General features: G+C 45.9%; 1 protein-coding gene across 2 annotated transcripts in view; it reads left to right on the forward strand.

The window, feature by feature from the left end:
- POMT2 (protein O-mannosyltransferase 2) overlaps nt 1-15,494 on the forward strand; it is a 47,694-nt gene that overhangs the window by 17,565 nt on the left and 14,635 nt on the right. For both annotated transcript variants that reach the window (XM_067729331.1, XM_067729340.1), the window contains exons 6-10: nt 788-947; nt 2,319-2,425; nt 3,223-3,305; nt 5,475-5,584; nt 9,713-9,779. In XM_067729331.1, coding sequence (XP_067585432.1) covers nt 788-947; nt 2,319-2,425; nt 3,223-3,305; nt 5,475-5,584; nt 9,713-9,779 — 527 coding nt within the window. The remainder of the gene's footprint in view (nt 1-787; nt 948-2,318; nt 2,426-3,222; nt 3,306-5,474; nt 5,585-9,712; nt 9,780-15,494) is intronic.

The following is a 15,494-nucleotide window of genomic DNA, read 5'->3' on the forward strand; positions in this document are numbered from 1 at the left end:
CACCACCAGGGAAGCCCCACCTGCCATTTCTTGAATACATGCTATGTGCCAGGTACTGTGCCAGGAGCTAGAGGTACAGGAACACATAGGTCTTGGCTGTTCAGGAGCATTTGCTGTGGCAGGGGGTCAGCCAGGGGATGAGGAGACTGCAGCTCAGAGCACCAGGCGATCTAAGTGCAGCAAGCTTGGGAACCGACTGCTGGGCTTAGCGCTGTGCTCCCCCGCTGGCTGGCTGTATTACCTAACCTCTCTGGACCTCGAGTCCTCGAGTCCTCGTGTAGAAGAAGAGGCTGATGACAGGATCTGCTTCCAGGGGGTTGTAGGGAAGGCTAAAGAGTTAATACGTGTGAAGTGCTTGCAACAGTGCCTGACACATAGTAGGCACTCAGTAACTGCTGGCCTTTACAGGGTCCAGAGGTGGCACAAAAGACAGGGCTGACTGAATCCATCAGGCTTCTCTGGATTTTCCTTTTCCTTCCACTTGATTGGCCACCACTGAAGAATAAGCCCCTTGCTTACTTGAAGCCCTGTAGCGAGGAAAGCGATGGCGCGTCTCCCCAGAAGAATCACCTACTGACTCTCACACTGTGCTTCCTGCAGTTTCAGGGGTTTCACAGACCACCTCCTCCTCGGAGCCATGCATGGTCCCTGAGGTTGGGAGCCCTCAAGAGAGAGGCCACAGTGCAGCCTCCCAGAGTCAGAGGACCTCTGCCTTCCCCATTGCTGCTCTTGCTTTTGAGTTTGGTTCCAGCTGCCAAACTGAACTCTGTGCCTTGTTGATTTTCAGGCCCTTCTCTGCCCCCTGGTGGCTCTGGCTCAGCCTGACTGGCGTTAATCTAGCTGGTGCTCTGGGGGTCAAGTTTGTTGGCCTCTTTATCATCCTGCAAGTGGGGTGGAACACCGTTTCAGACCTTTGGCACCTGTTTGGAGACCTCAGTCTTTCAATGGTGAGAACCCAAGTGCTTGTAGAAATGTCTTTGCTCCCGGGCTCCTCGCTTAGCAGAGCCAGTGGTCTTTCTCTGCTTCTGCTGCAGGTGGCAGAACAGCTGTGTTCTGGGCCCGAGGTGGGCTGCATCCGGCTGCCCTCTGTAGGGAGCAGGGCAGCAGGGAGTGGGCCATGGCTGACAGGCTGGAGAGGTATAAAGAGAGAGGATGGACTGATATCCTTGGGATTCTCTTTTGGCATTTGTTCCTGCATTGGTTTTTAAATGCTTTGCAAACAACCCAGCCAGGGGATTCTGTCCATCTGGGCTCATGCCAAATGTGTGACAGACACTGACTGCCTGGGACTTGAGGTAAAATTGGTAGACTGACTTCCTGAACTTAAAATTTTCTTTTCCTGACCCAGAGTCTCTGCATCTGGAGGCTGGTAAGGGCCTTATGGTTTATTACAATATTATTTATTAAGAGCTGACTCTGTGTCAGGCAGTATGCAAAATGCTTTACTTTCATCATCTCATTTCCTCCTCATAACAAACCCGTGAGGCAGGTAGTTATTACCCTCTTGCCAAATGAGGAAATTGAGACCTAGAGAGGTAATAATGTTCCCAAAGTCATACAAGTAGTAAGAGGTAGATCTAGGATTCAAACAGGCGAGGCTGACTCCAGGCCTGAACTATTGATACTTTGCTGTAATGCACCTCTGAACCAAAGTCCCAACAAGTTCATTTATTCATTCAGAACATATAGACAGACCATCCGCTAAGTGTGAGACACAGAATACGCAGATGATTAAAACAAGATTCCTGCCCTCTAGAGACAATGGAGAGAGAGAAATAAGAAAGAAAGAAAGAAAAGAAAAAATAAGTCATGGTCCAGCCAACAAAGGCTGTGAAAGCACAGAGGAAAGCATAAACCCAGTCTCGGGCAATCCAGGAAGGCGTCTAGGAGGAAGCTGAGGCCTAAAGTTAAGATAAGGAGCAGTTATCAATGTGATGGGTGGGGCTGGTACAGTGCAAGAAGCATGGGGAAAGTGCAGGGCGTCAGTGTGACTAGGATGGAGAGGGAGTGATGAGTGACGATGCTGAAGATGCAGGCCACACCTTGGCAGTAATGCGGGGACAGCCCGGGGTCCTAGGTGAGGGTCTGGACAGGCAGCGGAGGGCTGGCCCAGGTTCAGCCCCCTGCAGTGCTTGGTTGGTGGGGGGTGTTATGGGAAGGCTTAGGGTTTCCCCATGTCTTTCTTTCTTGATAGCCATTAGTTTTTCAATTGTTTCTGATTATGACTTACACATAAAAACTTACAGATAACACACATGTCAGGCATAAGGCAAATAATGCCTCATATGCCCAGCACCCTGCACTGGCTTGGTTTGCAGGTGACTGTGGGAAAACATCTGACCGCTCGCATCCTGTGCCTCATAGTGCTGCCGCTGGCTCTCTACACGGCCACGTACGCTGTTCACTTCATGGTGCTGAATAAAAGGTACAGCCAGAGCCTTTCCAGTGTCTCACTTCTGGTCTTCCTCTTGCCTCTAAGCCTATGGAGGGGCCGTGTGATTTCCTGGGTCTGGTTGGGATGCTCGGAGGGGACCCAGGGTTTTTTTTCTGTTGGTTTCCTCTTATGTTCTCTCTTTTGGGTACCCTGGCCTGAAGGAAGAAGAGAATGTTCTAATAGCCAAACTGCCCCTTATCCCTAAACACAGTTCCTTGTGCTTAACAGGGATGGGCCACCATAAGCATGTGCAGTTGGAGTGAGGATAATAATAACAATAACACCAGCAGCAGCTCCCATTTAACAGGTAGTGACTATGTGTCAGGAACTGTGTTCGGCATTTTATATACGTTATCTCATTTAGTCATAATAATTCTTTTTTAAAAAAAATTTTTGGCCGTGCCACAAGGCATGTGGGATCTCAGTTCCGCGACCAGGGATCTAACCCATGTCCCTTGCGTTGTAAGCACAGAGTCTTAACCACTGGACCACCAGGGAAGTCCCATAATAATTCTTTTGATTTTTTTTTTAAATCCCTGATTTATAAATGAAGAATTGAGACTAAACAAGGCCAGGTATCTTCCAAAGTTCACCTAGCTAGTAAGTGGCCGAGTTATAATTTGGACCCCAGTTTCTCTGACTCTATCCCCCATGTCTGTCTACAATACCACACTGCCACTCCCTTGTACTTCTTTTAAACCAGCTGTGCAGAGCTCTTCCTAGGGCTCCTGGGAAATCACAGTTTCACTCCATTAATTTGGCTGTCTTCTCTCTGCCTTTCCCCACAGTGGTCCTGGCGATGGCTTCTTCAGTTCTGCCTTCCAGGCCCGGCTTTCAGGAAACAACCTTCACAATGCTTCCATCCCTGAACGTGAGTGTCTCTTGTCCTTTACAAAGGTAGGACAGAAGGGATTCCTGGGAGTTGTATTGGAAAAGATGATATGACAGCCTGAGTTATTTTAGATGGGCACAGTGGGAGAAAGATCCAGTTAAATCTGGTCCGAGCACTCAAGAGAGTGAATAGGAGCACAGGAAGTGCAGAGGAAGACGTCCTGAGCAACGAGCTCTTTGACCCTAAAGAATAACTTGTCCGTCGTGGCTGTGGGAAGACCAACAGAGAGAATCTGGTGAAGGAACAAGGCCCTTCAGGGCTAGAGGTCAGTTCCCACCAGAGTATCCTGCTACTCGCATCCATTCACTATTCACACCGGGTAACTGAGCAAGTGTTAGCCACGTCGGAGGCTGTAAGCGGATGCCCTCCAGAGTAGAGTCTGGAGTAGAGTCTGCAGTAGAGGACCTCTACATGATGTGACCGTATGTGTTAAGTATAGAAAGAGGGAACGCAGAGCTGTGGGGATCAAAGGTGTAAGAGATCACTTCTGTTAGGGGGTTGGGGGGTGATCAGAGTGAGTGAGTTGCCTTGGAGTCAGGCCCTGGAAAAATGGGTAGGTTTCAGCAGAGGGAGATGGGGGAGAGGGCGTATCAGGCAGAAGGGAGAGCATGATCAAAGCCAAGAGCAGGGCAGAATTTAAGGCATAGGTTATACGCAGAAAAATACTGGAAGATAAGGTTGACAAGATAGGTTGGGCCCAAGTCATTATTTCCTGGAGTCAAGGACAATGTCTTTTAGTCTCTCCAGGGCCTAGAACACAGTGGGCCCACCCAGAGTGTGGAAAGAATGAAAAATAGGAAAGCAGGCAAAAATTGGTTCGGAAAGGCAGACACTGGATTCCACACTGGAGAAGTCAGCCTTGAGTTGCTTGAGGAAATCCATGCATTGGGGCCAGTGGGCTTGGGGCTGAGGCTTTCAAAGGACTAGCCAAGTAAGGGATGGTCGATGCTGTGCAGTGGCTGTGGTCTGTGAGGAAGCTGTAGAAAGAGGAAGACGACAGGGTGCGGTCAGGCCACTGGGCATGCAGGAGGAAGGGGCTGCTCAGGAGCAGTCCGTGAGGGAGTGTGGGGTTGAGATGGGGGACAGAGCATAATCGAGAAGCAGCTGCGGTCAGCAGCGTGCGGGGCTGCGTGTGTTGACCAGCACGAGGACTTAGAAGGATGGAGTGGTGGCGTTAGCAGATTTCTACTCGTTATTTAAAAGGCCTAGCTCAGCTATATTCTCTTCCATCAAGCCATCCTCTTTTTACTCTTTGGGCAAGAATTTGTTCTACCCTGCTCTGGGCTCCCACCATGTCACACCTTGTCGCACCTTTGCTGGAGCGTTTGCTGATCATCCTGTGCTGCTCAGTGTGTGACGCCATCATCCCCAAGACTGGGCTCCACTAGGTCTGCAGCCAGGTCTCCTCCACCTTTGGATCCACCGTGTAATCGATACGGTCTAGCGACCAAATGAATGAACAAAGGGAGACAGGAGCGGCCAGCACTGGTGCAGTGAGACCTGTTTCGGTGGAGTGGGGAATGGCGGGCAGCCAGATTGCAGGGCGTGGAGAAGAGGGACAGTAAGAAGGCAAAGAGGCTCCTCCGTAAGCCGGGGCCTGTGTGGGGAGGGGATGGATGCTCTTGGGTAAGCTGTTTACTCTGGGTTTTTGTTTTTGTTTTTTTAAATTCAGAGTAAAAACCCAAAACACCATTGAACGGTTACTACATGTGGTACTAGATTCAAAAGGCACAAAAGGATATATAGTGAAAAGTCTCTCTTAACAGTCTATAGTAACACTGTATCTTGGAGAACATTCCAGATGAAGATATAAGATGCTTCTTCCTTCTTTATTCCATGGAATGTATATGATAGACCTTGAATGAAGGACAAGTTGTTCCTAGTCTTTTGCTTTGATAATAGCATTGTTAATACCCAGCTTCTTCTGAAGTCCTTAGGAAGGAGGGGAGGGGACAGGCGAGACTATTTGGTGAGATCCTCTTGAGTTGACTCCACTGGGGTGAGAAGGCAGCCGCGCATCTTGCTTTCGGCAGTCCGGGACCCAGTGGAGTCTGTTAGGGGCTGGGGAGGCCTGTGGCTTCAGCGGCCCCTGCAGTCAGGGGCAGGTCTAGCGCTGCGCCAGCTCACACCGTCGCCGTCTGCCCGCAGACCTGGCCTATGGCTCTGTGATCACCGTGAAGAGCGCGCGGATGGCCGTCGGCTACCTCCACTCGCACGGGCACCTCTACCCCGAGGGCATCGGCGCCCGCCAGCAGCAGGTCAGTGAGCCCTTTGTGCGCTTGAGTTGCGGCAGCACTAAGCTGTTTGCCATGACTGAACCCTCCGTTCTCTTTCTGGCTTCCCCTCCTTTACCCGCACTGTTTCCCCGGCTTGAAACATCCTTTTCCTCTGCCTAACTCCAGCTTCCCTAGGCTTCAGCTGGGGAGTTCCCCTCTGACCACCATGACCTCCCTCTGCCTGCTCCTGGGTTAGGTGCGTCTGGTGTGGGCGGCTTTCCCGGCACCTTTACAAGCTTGTGTGGTAACCCTCTTCGCATTGAATTGTGAGTGCTTCCTTCCTCCTGTCTCTTTGCTGTTTGATTGCTGGCTCCTGCAAGGCTCAGTGCCCAGCACGAAGTGGATGATGGGTAGAGCGTAATGGTTATAAACACAGGCCTGGGAACCAGACTAGTTTATCTGGGTTCGAATCCTGGTTCCACTAGAGTGTGACTTTGAACAAATTCCTTAACCTCTCTGTGCTTCAGTGGCCTCATCTTTAAATTGGGGAAAATAAATAGTACTTCTCTCCATCATAAGGTTGTTGTGAGGATTAAGTGAGATAATCCGTATGACGTGCATGCTGGAGGATTAGCCGTGAGTATGATCTGAACGAGTGAGCGACACTGTCCGCGCCCACGTTGAGGAGTGGTGGATGTGGCTGTGGTGGATGATGCCTGAGAGGGAGAAGGATGGGGTTGGAGAGGTCCGTGGGGCCAGATTACGGAGAGGCCTTACGTGTTACAGTAGATTTAATTTTGTTCTGTAGACGCTGGGGAGGCGTTGAAACTTATTAAGGGATAAGATGTGCTTAGATTTCTAGTTTAGAAGGACAGCTCTAGCAGGAGTGTGGTGGATTGGAAGGAGGAGGAGACTAGAGGCAATAATCATGACAAAGGATGGTGAACGGAGGCAGAGGCCACAGGGAGAGAGGTGGGAAGTGATTTAGGAAACTCTTCACAGGTTGAATGTCAGGGCCTGGTAACTGATAGATGTCAGGGATGAGCCATGTCCGGGTCTGTAGTCTGGAGGTCAAGGTGTTTGTGTGATAATGCTGTTTCACCATAATCAGAAATGGAGGAGGAAGCATGGCTTTGGAGATGAGTTTCCTTTGTGTATTTTAGCTCTGGGACTTGTCTCAGGAAAGAGACATGAGTGTGTAGCATACAGGTGTCAGTGACACAGTGGGGGATGGGTGACATTGCCCTGAAGCAGTGTGCAGAGGGAGGAGGGCCAGCAGAGGAGCCCTGGAGAGCAAGAGCACGTAAGGCAGCATTAAAGGCGCTCAGAGTGGTGCTGGTAGAAGTGGCTGAGAAGGAAGGGGTGGACGGGAAGGTTGGAGGAGAACGGGAGGAGAGTGCCGAGCAGAGGGTCTCCAGTGGGAGGAGACGCCAGCAGTTCAGGTGCTGCAGAGACCTCGGAGAAGGTGAGGACAGAGGAAGAGGCCTTCGAAGGGCAACATGGGAGGCCTGGCAACTCTGACAAGTGTGGCTTCCATGGCGTGGGCAGGGCGGAGGCCTCGGATGCAGTGACCCGAGGAGAGGAGAGTGCGGAGGTCGGGGCTTCAGGGCTGGCTGCTGCTCTGAGAAGCTTGAAGTGAAGTTTCTCTTCCTGCAAAATGACCAAAACCTTTACTTTGTGAAAAACTTTTGCTTCTCAAAATATTTTATTGTTATTATTTCCTTATTTACTAGAAGGTTGACCCAGAGTATTGGGTTTTGGTATCAGTTTCCCGTTCTTGACTTTCCGCTTCTCTCTAGCACAGTGGTTCTCAACCCTGGCTGTGCTTTAGAGTCCATTGGAGAGCTTTTAAAAAATTCTGATGCCTGAGGTCCACCCCAGAGATTCTGACTTAATTGACCTAGGATGGGGCCCATGCATTGTGCATTTTTGTTTTGGTTTTAAGCTCTCCAGAAGAGTCTAATGTACTGCTAGCCCTTCCATAGTGATACCTTGCTGCTGGTGTCATGTAGGAGATAAAGTTACAGATGTGGTGACGAGGAACATCTATACTGTGCAAAGGGAGAGAAGAGCCATGTTCTGAAAGGCCCTATTAAGCTGGTCTTAGTGTTACACACTTGAAGCCCATGGGTAGAGGCATGAAGTTGTGACAGTCATCTAGAGAGAGCACATTAGGCCAAGGGACAGAGCGCCTGGCTTTGTCACTGACTGAGTCACTGAGCCTTTCGCAGCCTGTGTCTTCATCTGTAAATGAGGGGACCGCACTAAATAACCTCTAATAGCCCTCCTCTGCCCTGTAGTTTAATGTCTTGTTAACAGCTCTAGGTCTCGATTTTTAAATGTTTTTAAAGCATAACGTTTATAAAGTAAGATTGGAAAGTGTAGAAAAGTATAAAAAAAAACCCCAAAGTTACACATAATCCAAGGATCATTGTTTATCCACGTAGTTTGATGTACAACATTCTGCTGTAATAGCATACCTGTGTCCCTAGGAGACCTCATATTATAAAAAACTCCGTTGTAAAAATAAATGTTTCAAGGGGAAAAAGAGGCCATGGACTATATTCACAATAAGTGATTTTTCTAATAGGAATTTTAATAATAATGGTTTTTGGAAACAAAAAACAAAATGACAGCGCAGGGTGCACACACAAGCACCACAAAAGCTTAACATCCTTGAGCAAAATCAAGCTGGGTGAGCTTGATGTGTGCAGCTTTTGATGGGGAGCGTGGACTTAATTTCTCTGTGGCTGCCACAACTTTTAACGTGTATGTTCTTAATACCATTATTCCTAATTGTTTCTGAGAAAGCAAAAACCACTGAAACAAAGCAGCCATGATACACGCATAATTATTTTCCTACACGCTAATTCCAAATCTCTTTGCAAGTGAATAAGTCATGTTTTGTCCAATTGGAGTTATTAAAACTCACGTTGTAAGAGAGATGCCTTTGTTTCCGTTGCTTCTGGGTATTTATGTGCATGTATACATAATTAGCATAATTGTATGTATGCAGTCTCTATCCTGGGAGCTTTGGAGCTAGCTCCCTCCGTTTGAATCCTGTCTCTCCAGCTGACAAGCTGTGAGACCTTTACTTAACCTCAGAGAATTACTTACCCTCAGTTTGCTTGTAAGTAAGGTGGAGGTAACCATAGTCCCTACAACCTAGCGATAAGACCTGTCCAGTGCTTAGAGCAGTGCCTAGTGATAAATGGTAACCATTTTCAACAGCAGCATGTTATACACCTTCTCCTGTGCTGGGTAAAAATGCCCTGAAACATTTTCTGCGGCTGCATAATATTCTGTCCTGTGGACATAACCAGCACGTAACTCTTCCTTTAGTATTGGACATTTATATTGTTCCCAGGATTTTTGCTGGTAGTTTAATTGCAGCATTACATGCGTGTACACACATGCACACACATACAATTTTTTAAAAATCAGTGTATACAAAATGGCTATGTCTAAAACTTCAGGCTTCTAGGATAAGTTTTTTTTTTTTTTTTTTTTTTTTTACGGTACGCGGGCCTCTCACCGCTGCGGCCTCTCCCGTTGCAGAGCACAGGCTCCGGATGCGCAGGCTCAGCGGCCATGGCTCACGGGCCCAGCCGCTCCGCGACATGTGGGATCCTCCCGGACCGGGTCACGAACCCGTGTCCCCTGCATCAGCAGGCGGACTCCCAACCACTGCGCCACCAGGGAAGCCCCTAGGATAAGATATTAATAGAGTTTTTTTTGTTTCATTTGGCCATATTCTAGAAAAATACCATGAATTTTTCATTTAGAAAGTTTGAGACATGGTCTTGATGACTTTTTAAAAATGAACTAAATCCTCGTTGTGTGCTGGAGACTGTGTTACACAAGGTGTTATTGTTCCTCCCTCTAGGAGGTGGGAAGTTGAAAGATAGGATGCAGAGGGGTGCACAGAGACAAATCAAAAAGGCTTTTGTGGGAAAAGACCTCTAAATATAGAAGGAAGGAGAGAAAGTAGCATTTACCAAATGCTACTTCGGAGCCCTGTCGGGAAACACAGCCCCTCGGGTTGGTGGCTGGGGATTCTGAAAAAGGCTTAAGCAACATTGGCTTGCTATTGATTGTCCTGTGGCCGGCTGTGCTGATAGTGACTGTCTTCTCCCTCCCACCTCCTCCTCCCTCCCCCACCCTACCCAGGTCACCACCTATTTGCACAAGGACTACAACAACCTGTGGATTATCAAGAAACATAATACAAATTCAGGTAATGCGGTAGGGAACTGGCGCTTCTTGTATTATTACTTACTCTGAGCCCTCCTTAACATTTCTCATGCCTCCAAAAGAATGGTGCTGGGATGGGCTTTCCTGAGCATTCTTTGCCATCTTTACAGATCTCAGTTATCCTTTCAACAGTTATTTATTGAGCCCCTGCTACGTTACAAGGACTTTTATAGGCATAGGGATAAGCAGTGAGCAAGACAGATAAGATCTCACTCTTAGAGCTGTCTTTTCTTTTTTAATTTTTAAATTTAATTTTATTAATTTTTTTATACAGCAGGTTCTTATTAGTCACCCATTTTATAGGCAACAGTGTATACGTGTCAATCCCAATCTCCCAATTCATCACACCACCCCCACCCCCACCCCCCGCCGCTTTCCCCCCTTGGTGTCCATACGTTTGTTCTCTACGTCTGTGTCTCAGTTTCTGCCCTGCAAACCGGTTCATCTGTACCATTTTTCTAGGTTCCACATATATGGGTTAATATACGATATTCGTTTTTCTCTTTCTCACTTACTTCACTTTCTGTGACAGTCTCTAGATCCATCCATGTCTCTACAAATGACCCAATTTCGTTCCTTTTTATGGCTGAGTAATATTCCATTGTATATATGTACCATATCTTCTTTATCCGTTTGTCTGTCGATGGGCATTTAGGTTGCTTCCGTGACCTGGCTATTGTAAACAGTGCTGCAGTGAACAGTGGGGTGCATGTGTCTTTTTGAATTATGGTTTTCTCTGGGTATTTGCTCAGTAGTGGGATTGCTGGGTCATCTGGTAATTCTATTTTTCATTTTTTAAGGAACCTCCATACTGTTCTCCATAGTGGCTGTATCAATTTACATTCCCACCAATAGTGCAAGGGGGTTCCCTTTTCTCCACACCCTCTCCAGCATTTGTTGTTTGTAGATTTTCTGATGATGCCCTTTCTAACCGGTGTGAGGTGATACCTCATTGTAGTTTTGATTTGCATTTCTCTAATAATTAGTGATGTTGAGCAGCTTTTCATGTGCTTCTTGGCCATCTGTATGTCTTCTTTGGAGAAATGTCTATTTAGGTCTTCTGCCCATTTTTGGATTGGGTTGTTTGTTTTTTTAATATTGAGCTGCATAAGCTGTTTATATATTTTGGAGATTAATCCTTTGTCCATTGGTTCGTTTGCAAATATTTTCTCCCATTCTGACTGAGGGTTGTCTTTTCGTCTTGTTTGTAGTTTCCCTTGCTTTGCAAAAGCTTTTAAGTTTCATTAGGTCCCATTTGTTTATTTTTGTTTTTATTTCCATTACTCTAGGAGGTGGATCAAAAAAGATCTTGCTGTGATTTATGTCAAAGAGTGTTCTTCCTCTGTTTTCCTCTAAGAGTTTTACAGTGTCCAATCTTACATTTAGGTCTCTAATCCATTTTGAGTTTATTTTTCTGTATGGTGTTAGGGAGTGTTCTAATTTCATTCTTTTACATGTAGCTGTCCAGTTTTCCCAGCACCACTTATTGAAGAGACTGTCTTTCCTCTGTTGTATATCCTTGCCTCCTTTGTCATAGATTAGATGACCGTAGGTGCATGGGTTTATCTCTGGGCTTTCTATCCTGTTCCATTGATCTATATTTCTGGTTTTGTGCCAGTACCATATTATCTTGATTACTGTAGCTTTGTAGTATAGTCTGAAGTCAGGGAGTCTGATTCCTCCAGCTCCATTTTTTTCCCTCAAGACTGCTTTGGCTATTCGGGGTCTTTAGTGTCTCCATACAGATTTTAAGATTTTTTGTTCTAGTTCTGTAAAAAATGCCATTGGTAATTTGATAGGGATTCCATTCAATCTGTAGATTGCTTTGGGTAGTATAGTCATATTCACAATATTGATTCTTCCAATCCGAGAACATGGTATATATCTCTGCATCTGTTTGTATCATCTTTAATTTCTTTCATCAGTGTCTTATAGTTTTCTGCATACAGGTCTTTTGTCTCCCTAGGTAGGTTTATTCCTAGGTATTTTATTCTTTTTGTTGCAGTGGTAAATGGGAGTGTTTCCTTAATTTCTCTTTCAGATTTTTCATCATTAGTGTATAGAAATGCAAGAGATTTCTGTGCATTAATTTTGTATCCTGCAACTTTACCAAATTCATTGATTAGCTGTAGTAGTTTTCTGGTGGCATCTTTAGGATTCTCTATGTATAGTACCATGTCATCTGCAAACAGTGACAGTTTTACTTCTTCTTTTCCAATTTGTATTCCTTTTATTTCTTTTTCTTCTCTGATTGCTGTGGCTAGGACTTCCAAGACCATGTTGAATAACAGTGGTGAGAGTGGACACCCTTGTCTTGTTCCTGATCTTAGAGGAAATGCTTTCAGCTTTTCACCATTGAGAATGATGTTTGCTGTGGGTTTGTCGTATGTGGCCTTTATTATGTTGAAGTAGGTTCCCTCTATGCCCACTTTCTGGAGAGTTTTTATCATAAATGGGTGTTGAATTTTGTCAAAAGCTTTTTCTGCATCTATTGAGATGATCATATGGTTTTTCTCCTTCAGTTTGTTAATATGGTGTATCACATTGATTGATTTGAATATATTGAAGAATCCTTGCATCCCTGGGATAAATCCCGCTTGATCATGGTGTATGATCCTTTCAAAATATTGTTGGATTCCGTTTGCTAGTATTTTGTTGAGGATTTTTGCATCTATATTCATGAGTGATATTGGTCTGTAATTTTCTTTTTTTGTAGTATCTTTTTCTGGTTTTGGTATCAGGGTGATGGTGGCCTCATAGAATGGGTTTGGGAGTGTTCCTTCCTCTGCAATTTTTTGGAAGAGTTTGAGAAGGATAGGTATTAGCTTGTCTCTAAATGTTTGATAGAATTTGCCTGTGAAGGCATCTGGTCCTGGACTCTTGTTTGTTGCAAGATTTTTTTTTTTTTTTTGCGGTACGCGGGCCTCTCACTGTGTGGCCTCTCCCGTTGCGGAGCACAGGCTCCGGACGTGCAGGCTCAGCGGCCATGGCTCACGGGCCCAGCCGCTCCGCAGCATGTGGGATCTTCCTGGACCGGGGCATGAACCTGTGTCCCCTGCATCAGCAGGTGGACTCTCAACCACTGCGCCACCAGGGAAGCCCTGTTGCAAGATTTTTAATCGCAGTTTCAATTTCACTACTTGTGATTGGTCTGTTCATATTTTCTATTTCTTCCCTGTTCAGTCTTGGAAGGTTATACGTTTCTAAGAATTTGTCCATTTCTTCCACGTTGTCCATTTTATTGGCATAGAGTTCCTTGTTGTAGTCTCTTAGGATGCTTTGTATTTCTGTGGTGTCTGTTGTAACTTCTCCTTTTTCATTTCTAATTTTATTGATTTGAGTCCTCTCCCTCTTTTTCTTGATGGGTCTGGCTAATGGTTTATCAATTTTGTTTATCTTCTCAAAGAACCAGCTTTTAGTTTTATTGATCTTTGCTATTGTTTTCTTTGTTTCTATTTCATTTATTTCTGCTCTGATCTTTATGATTTCTTTCCTTCTACTAACTTTGGGTTCTGTTTTCTTCTTGTTTCTTTAGGTGTAAGGTTAGATTGTTTATTTGAGATGTTTCCTGTTTCTTGAGGTAGGCTTGTATAGCTATAAACTTCCCCCTTAGAACTGCTTTTGCTGCATCCCATAGGTTTTGGATCGTAGTCTTTTCGTTGTCATTTGTCTCTAGGTATTTTTGATTTCCTCTTTGATTTCTTCAGTGATCTCTTGGTTATTTAGTAACATACTGTTTAGCCTCCATGTGATTATGTTTTCTACGTTTCTTTCCCTGTAATTGATTTCTAATCTCATAGCATTTGGTCAGAAAAGATGCTTGATATGATTTCAATTTTCTTAAATTTACTAAGGCTTGATTTGTGACCCAAGATGTGATCTATCCTGGAGAATGTTCTGTGTGCACTTGAGAAGAAAGTGTAATCTGTTGTTTTTGGATGGAATGTCCTATAAATATCAATTAAATCTATCTGGTCTGTTGTGTCATTTAAAGCTTGTGTTTCCTTATTAATTTTCTGTTTGGATGATCTGTCCATTGGTGTAAGTGAGGTATTAAAGTCCCCCACCATTATTGTGTTACTGTCGATTTCCTCTTTTATAGCTGTTATCAGTTGCCTTATGTATTGAGGTGCTCCTATGTCGGGTGCATATATATTCATAATTGTTATATCTTCTTCTTGGATTGATCCCTTGATCATTATGTAGTGTCCTTCCTTGTCTCTTATAACATCTTTATTTTCTAGTCTATTTTATCTGATATGAGTAATGCTACTCCAGCTTGCTTTTGATTTCGAAGTGCATGGAATATCTTTTTCCATGCCCTCACTTTCAGTCTGTATGTGTCTCTAGGTCTGAAGTGGGCCTCTTGTAGACAGCATATAGATGGGACTCAGACAGCTGAGGCTCAGACTTAATCCAGAAGAGGTTACCTGGACACGTGCCTGGGGCACACTGTGGCTGCTTTCATTTCTGATTTAGAGCACACCAAGCCTTGCAGACCCCAGCATGTGGTACAGCTCAGGTTGTCTGGATGTGATAGAGGGCTGCTGCCCACTGGTCATCCCAGGCCTGGGCCAGTCTGTTGGAGATCTGCGGGCCTGCCAGCCCTGTGGCTGGGCTCGTCTAGGCTGGTGCCCGGGACCTCCCTCAATGCCTGCGCATCTGCCTCTGACAGGCCAGGGTGAAGCTGCTCTGAAGCACACCTATGGGGCTCCCAGGGCTTTGTGACAAGGGCTATGTCTGGATCTTCTGGTTTTTCGGTCAGACAGCTGGCTACCTGCAGACTGTGCCCTTTGCTGCGGCCGAGAAGAGAACAGAACAGAGGGCATCTCCCGCTCACCTTCTGATTGTCTTATGCCATAGGTGTTCTCTCCTCAGCAAACACCACCTGGCTCAGCCTGTCTCGAGTCAGCTGCTCCTGACCTTTGTGGGGAAGTGGGCAGCTGCTCATCTAAATTTACCTTCTCTGTTCCTTTCGCCACCTCCCCTTATTGCCATGGTTTTTAGCCTTGAAACGTGGCCCGTATGACCACTGTCTTTGCATCCTAGTCCTCAGTAATATAAATTATGACACCATTGGGCAGGATCTATTTCTGTCCCTTATAGTACTGTTATAGATTGTGTTTTGATTCAACAGGCCAAACATAAGCGGTCTGTTGCAATGAGGGGTTCTGAGGGAAGACCAGCTTTCCTTCTAAAGTCATGTGGGCACGGACCAAGTCTTTGAACGTCCCTGTTCTGTTATTCCACTGTGGCTTCCAGGTTAAGGTGGCTGCATATCACTCCAGTGACTAAGGATTCGTGTGAAGGCAGATCACTACAGGCATTCTGGGAAGGGGGAGCTGTCTAGACAAAGGTCTTTGTGTTCTTCATGGCCATAAGTGCCCCTCCCCCACAGATCCATATTAAGTAAAACTTCCCTCCCCTTTGACTTATTTGATTTGTCGTCTTGCTGATTCTTCTTCTTTTTTTAAATAAATTTATTAATTTATTTTTGGCTGTGTTGGGTCTTCATTGCTGTGCACAGGCTTTCTCTGGTTGCGGTGAGCAGGGGCTACTCTTGGTTGCAGTGCATGGGCTTCTCATTGCAGTGGCTTCTTTTGTTGTGGAGCATGGGCTCTAGGGAGCGTGGGCTTCAGTAGTTGTGGCACGCAGGCTCCGTAGTTGTGGCTTGCAGGCTCAGTGGTTGTGGCTCATG

Source organism: Pseudorca crassidens, chromosome 1, assembly GCF_039906515.1.
Source record: "Pseudorca crassidens isolate mPseCra1 chromosome 1, mPseCra1.hap1, whole genome shotgun sequence".
Lineage (NCBI taxonomy): Eukaryota > Metazoa > Chordata > Mammalia > Artiodactyla > Delphinidae > Pseudorca > Pseudorca crassidens.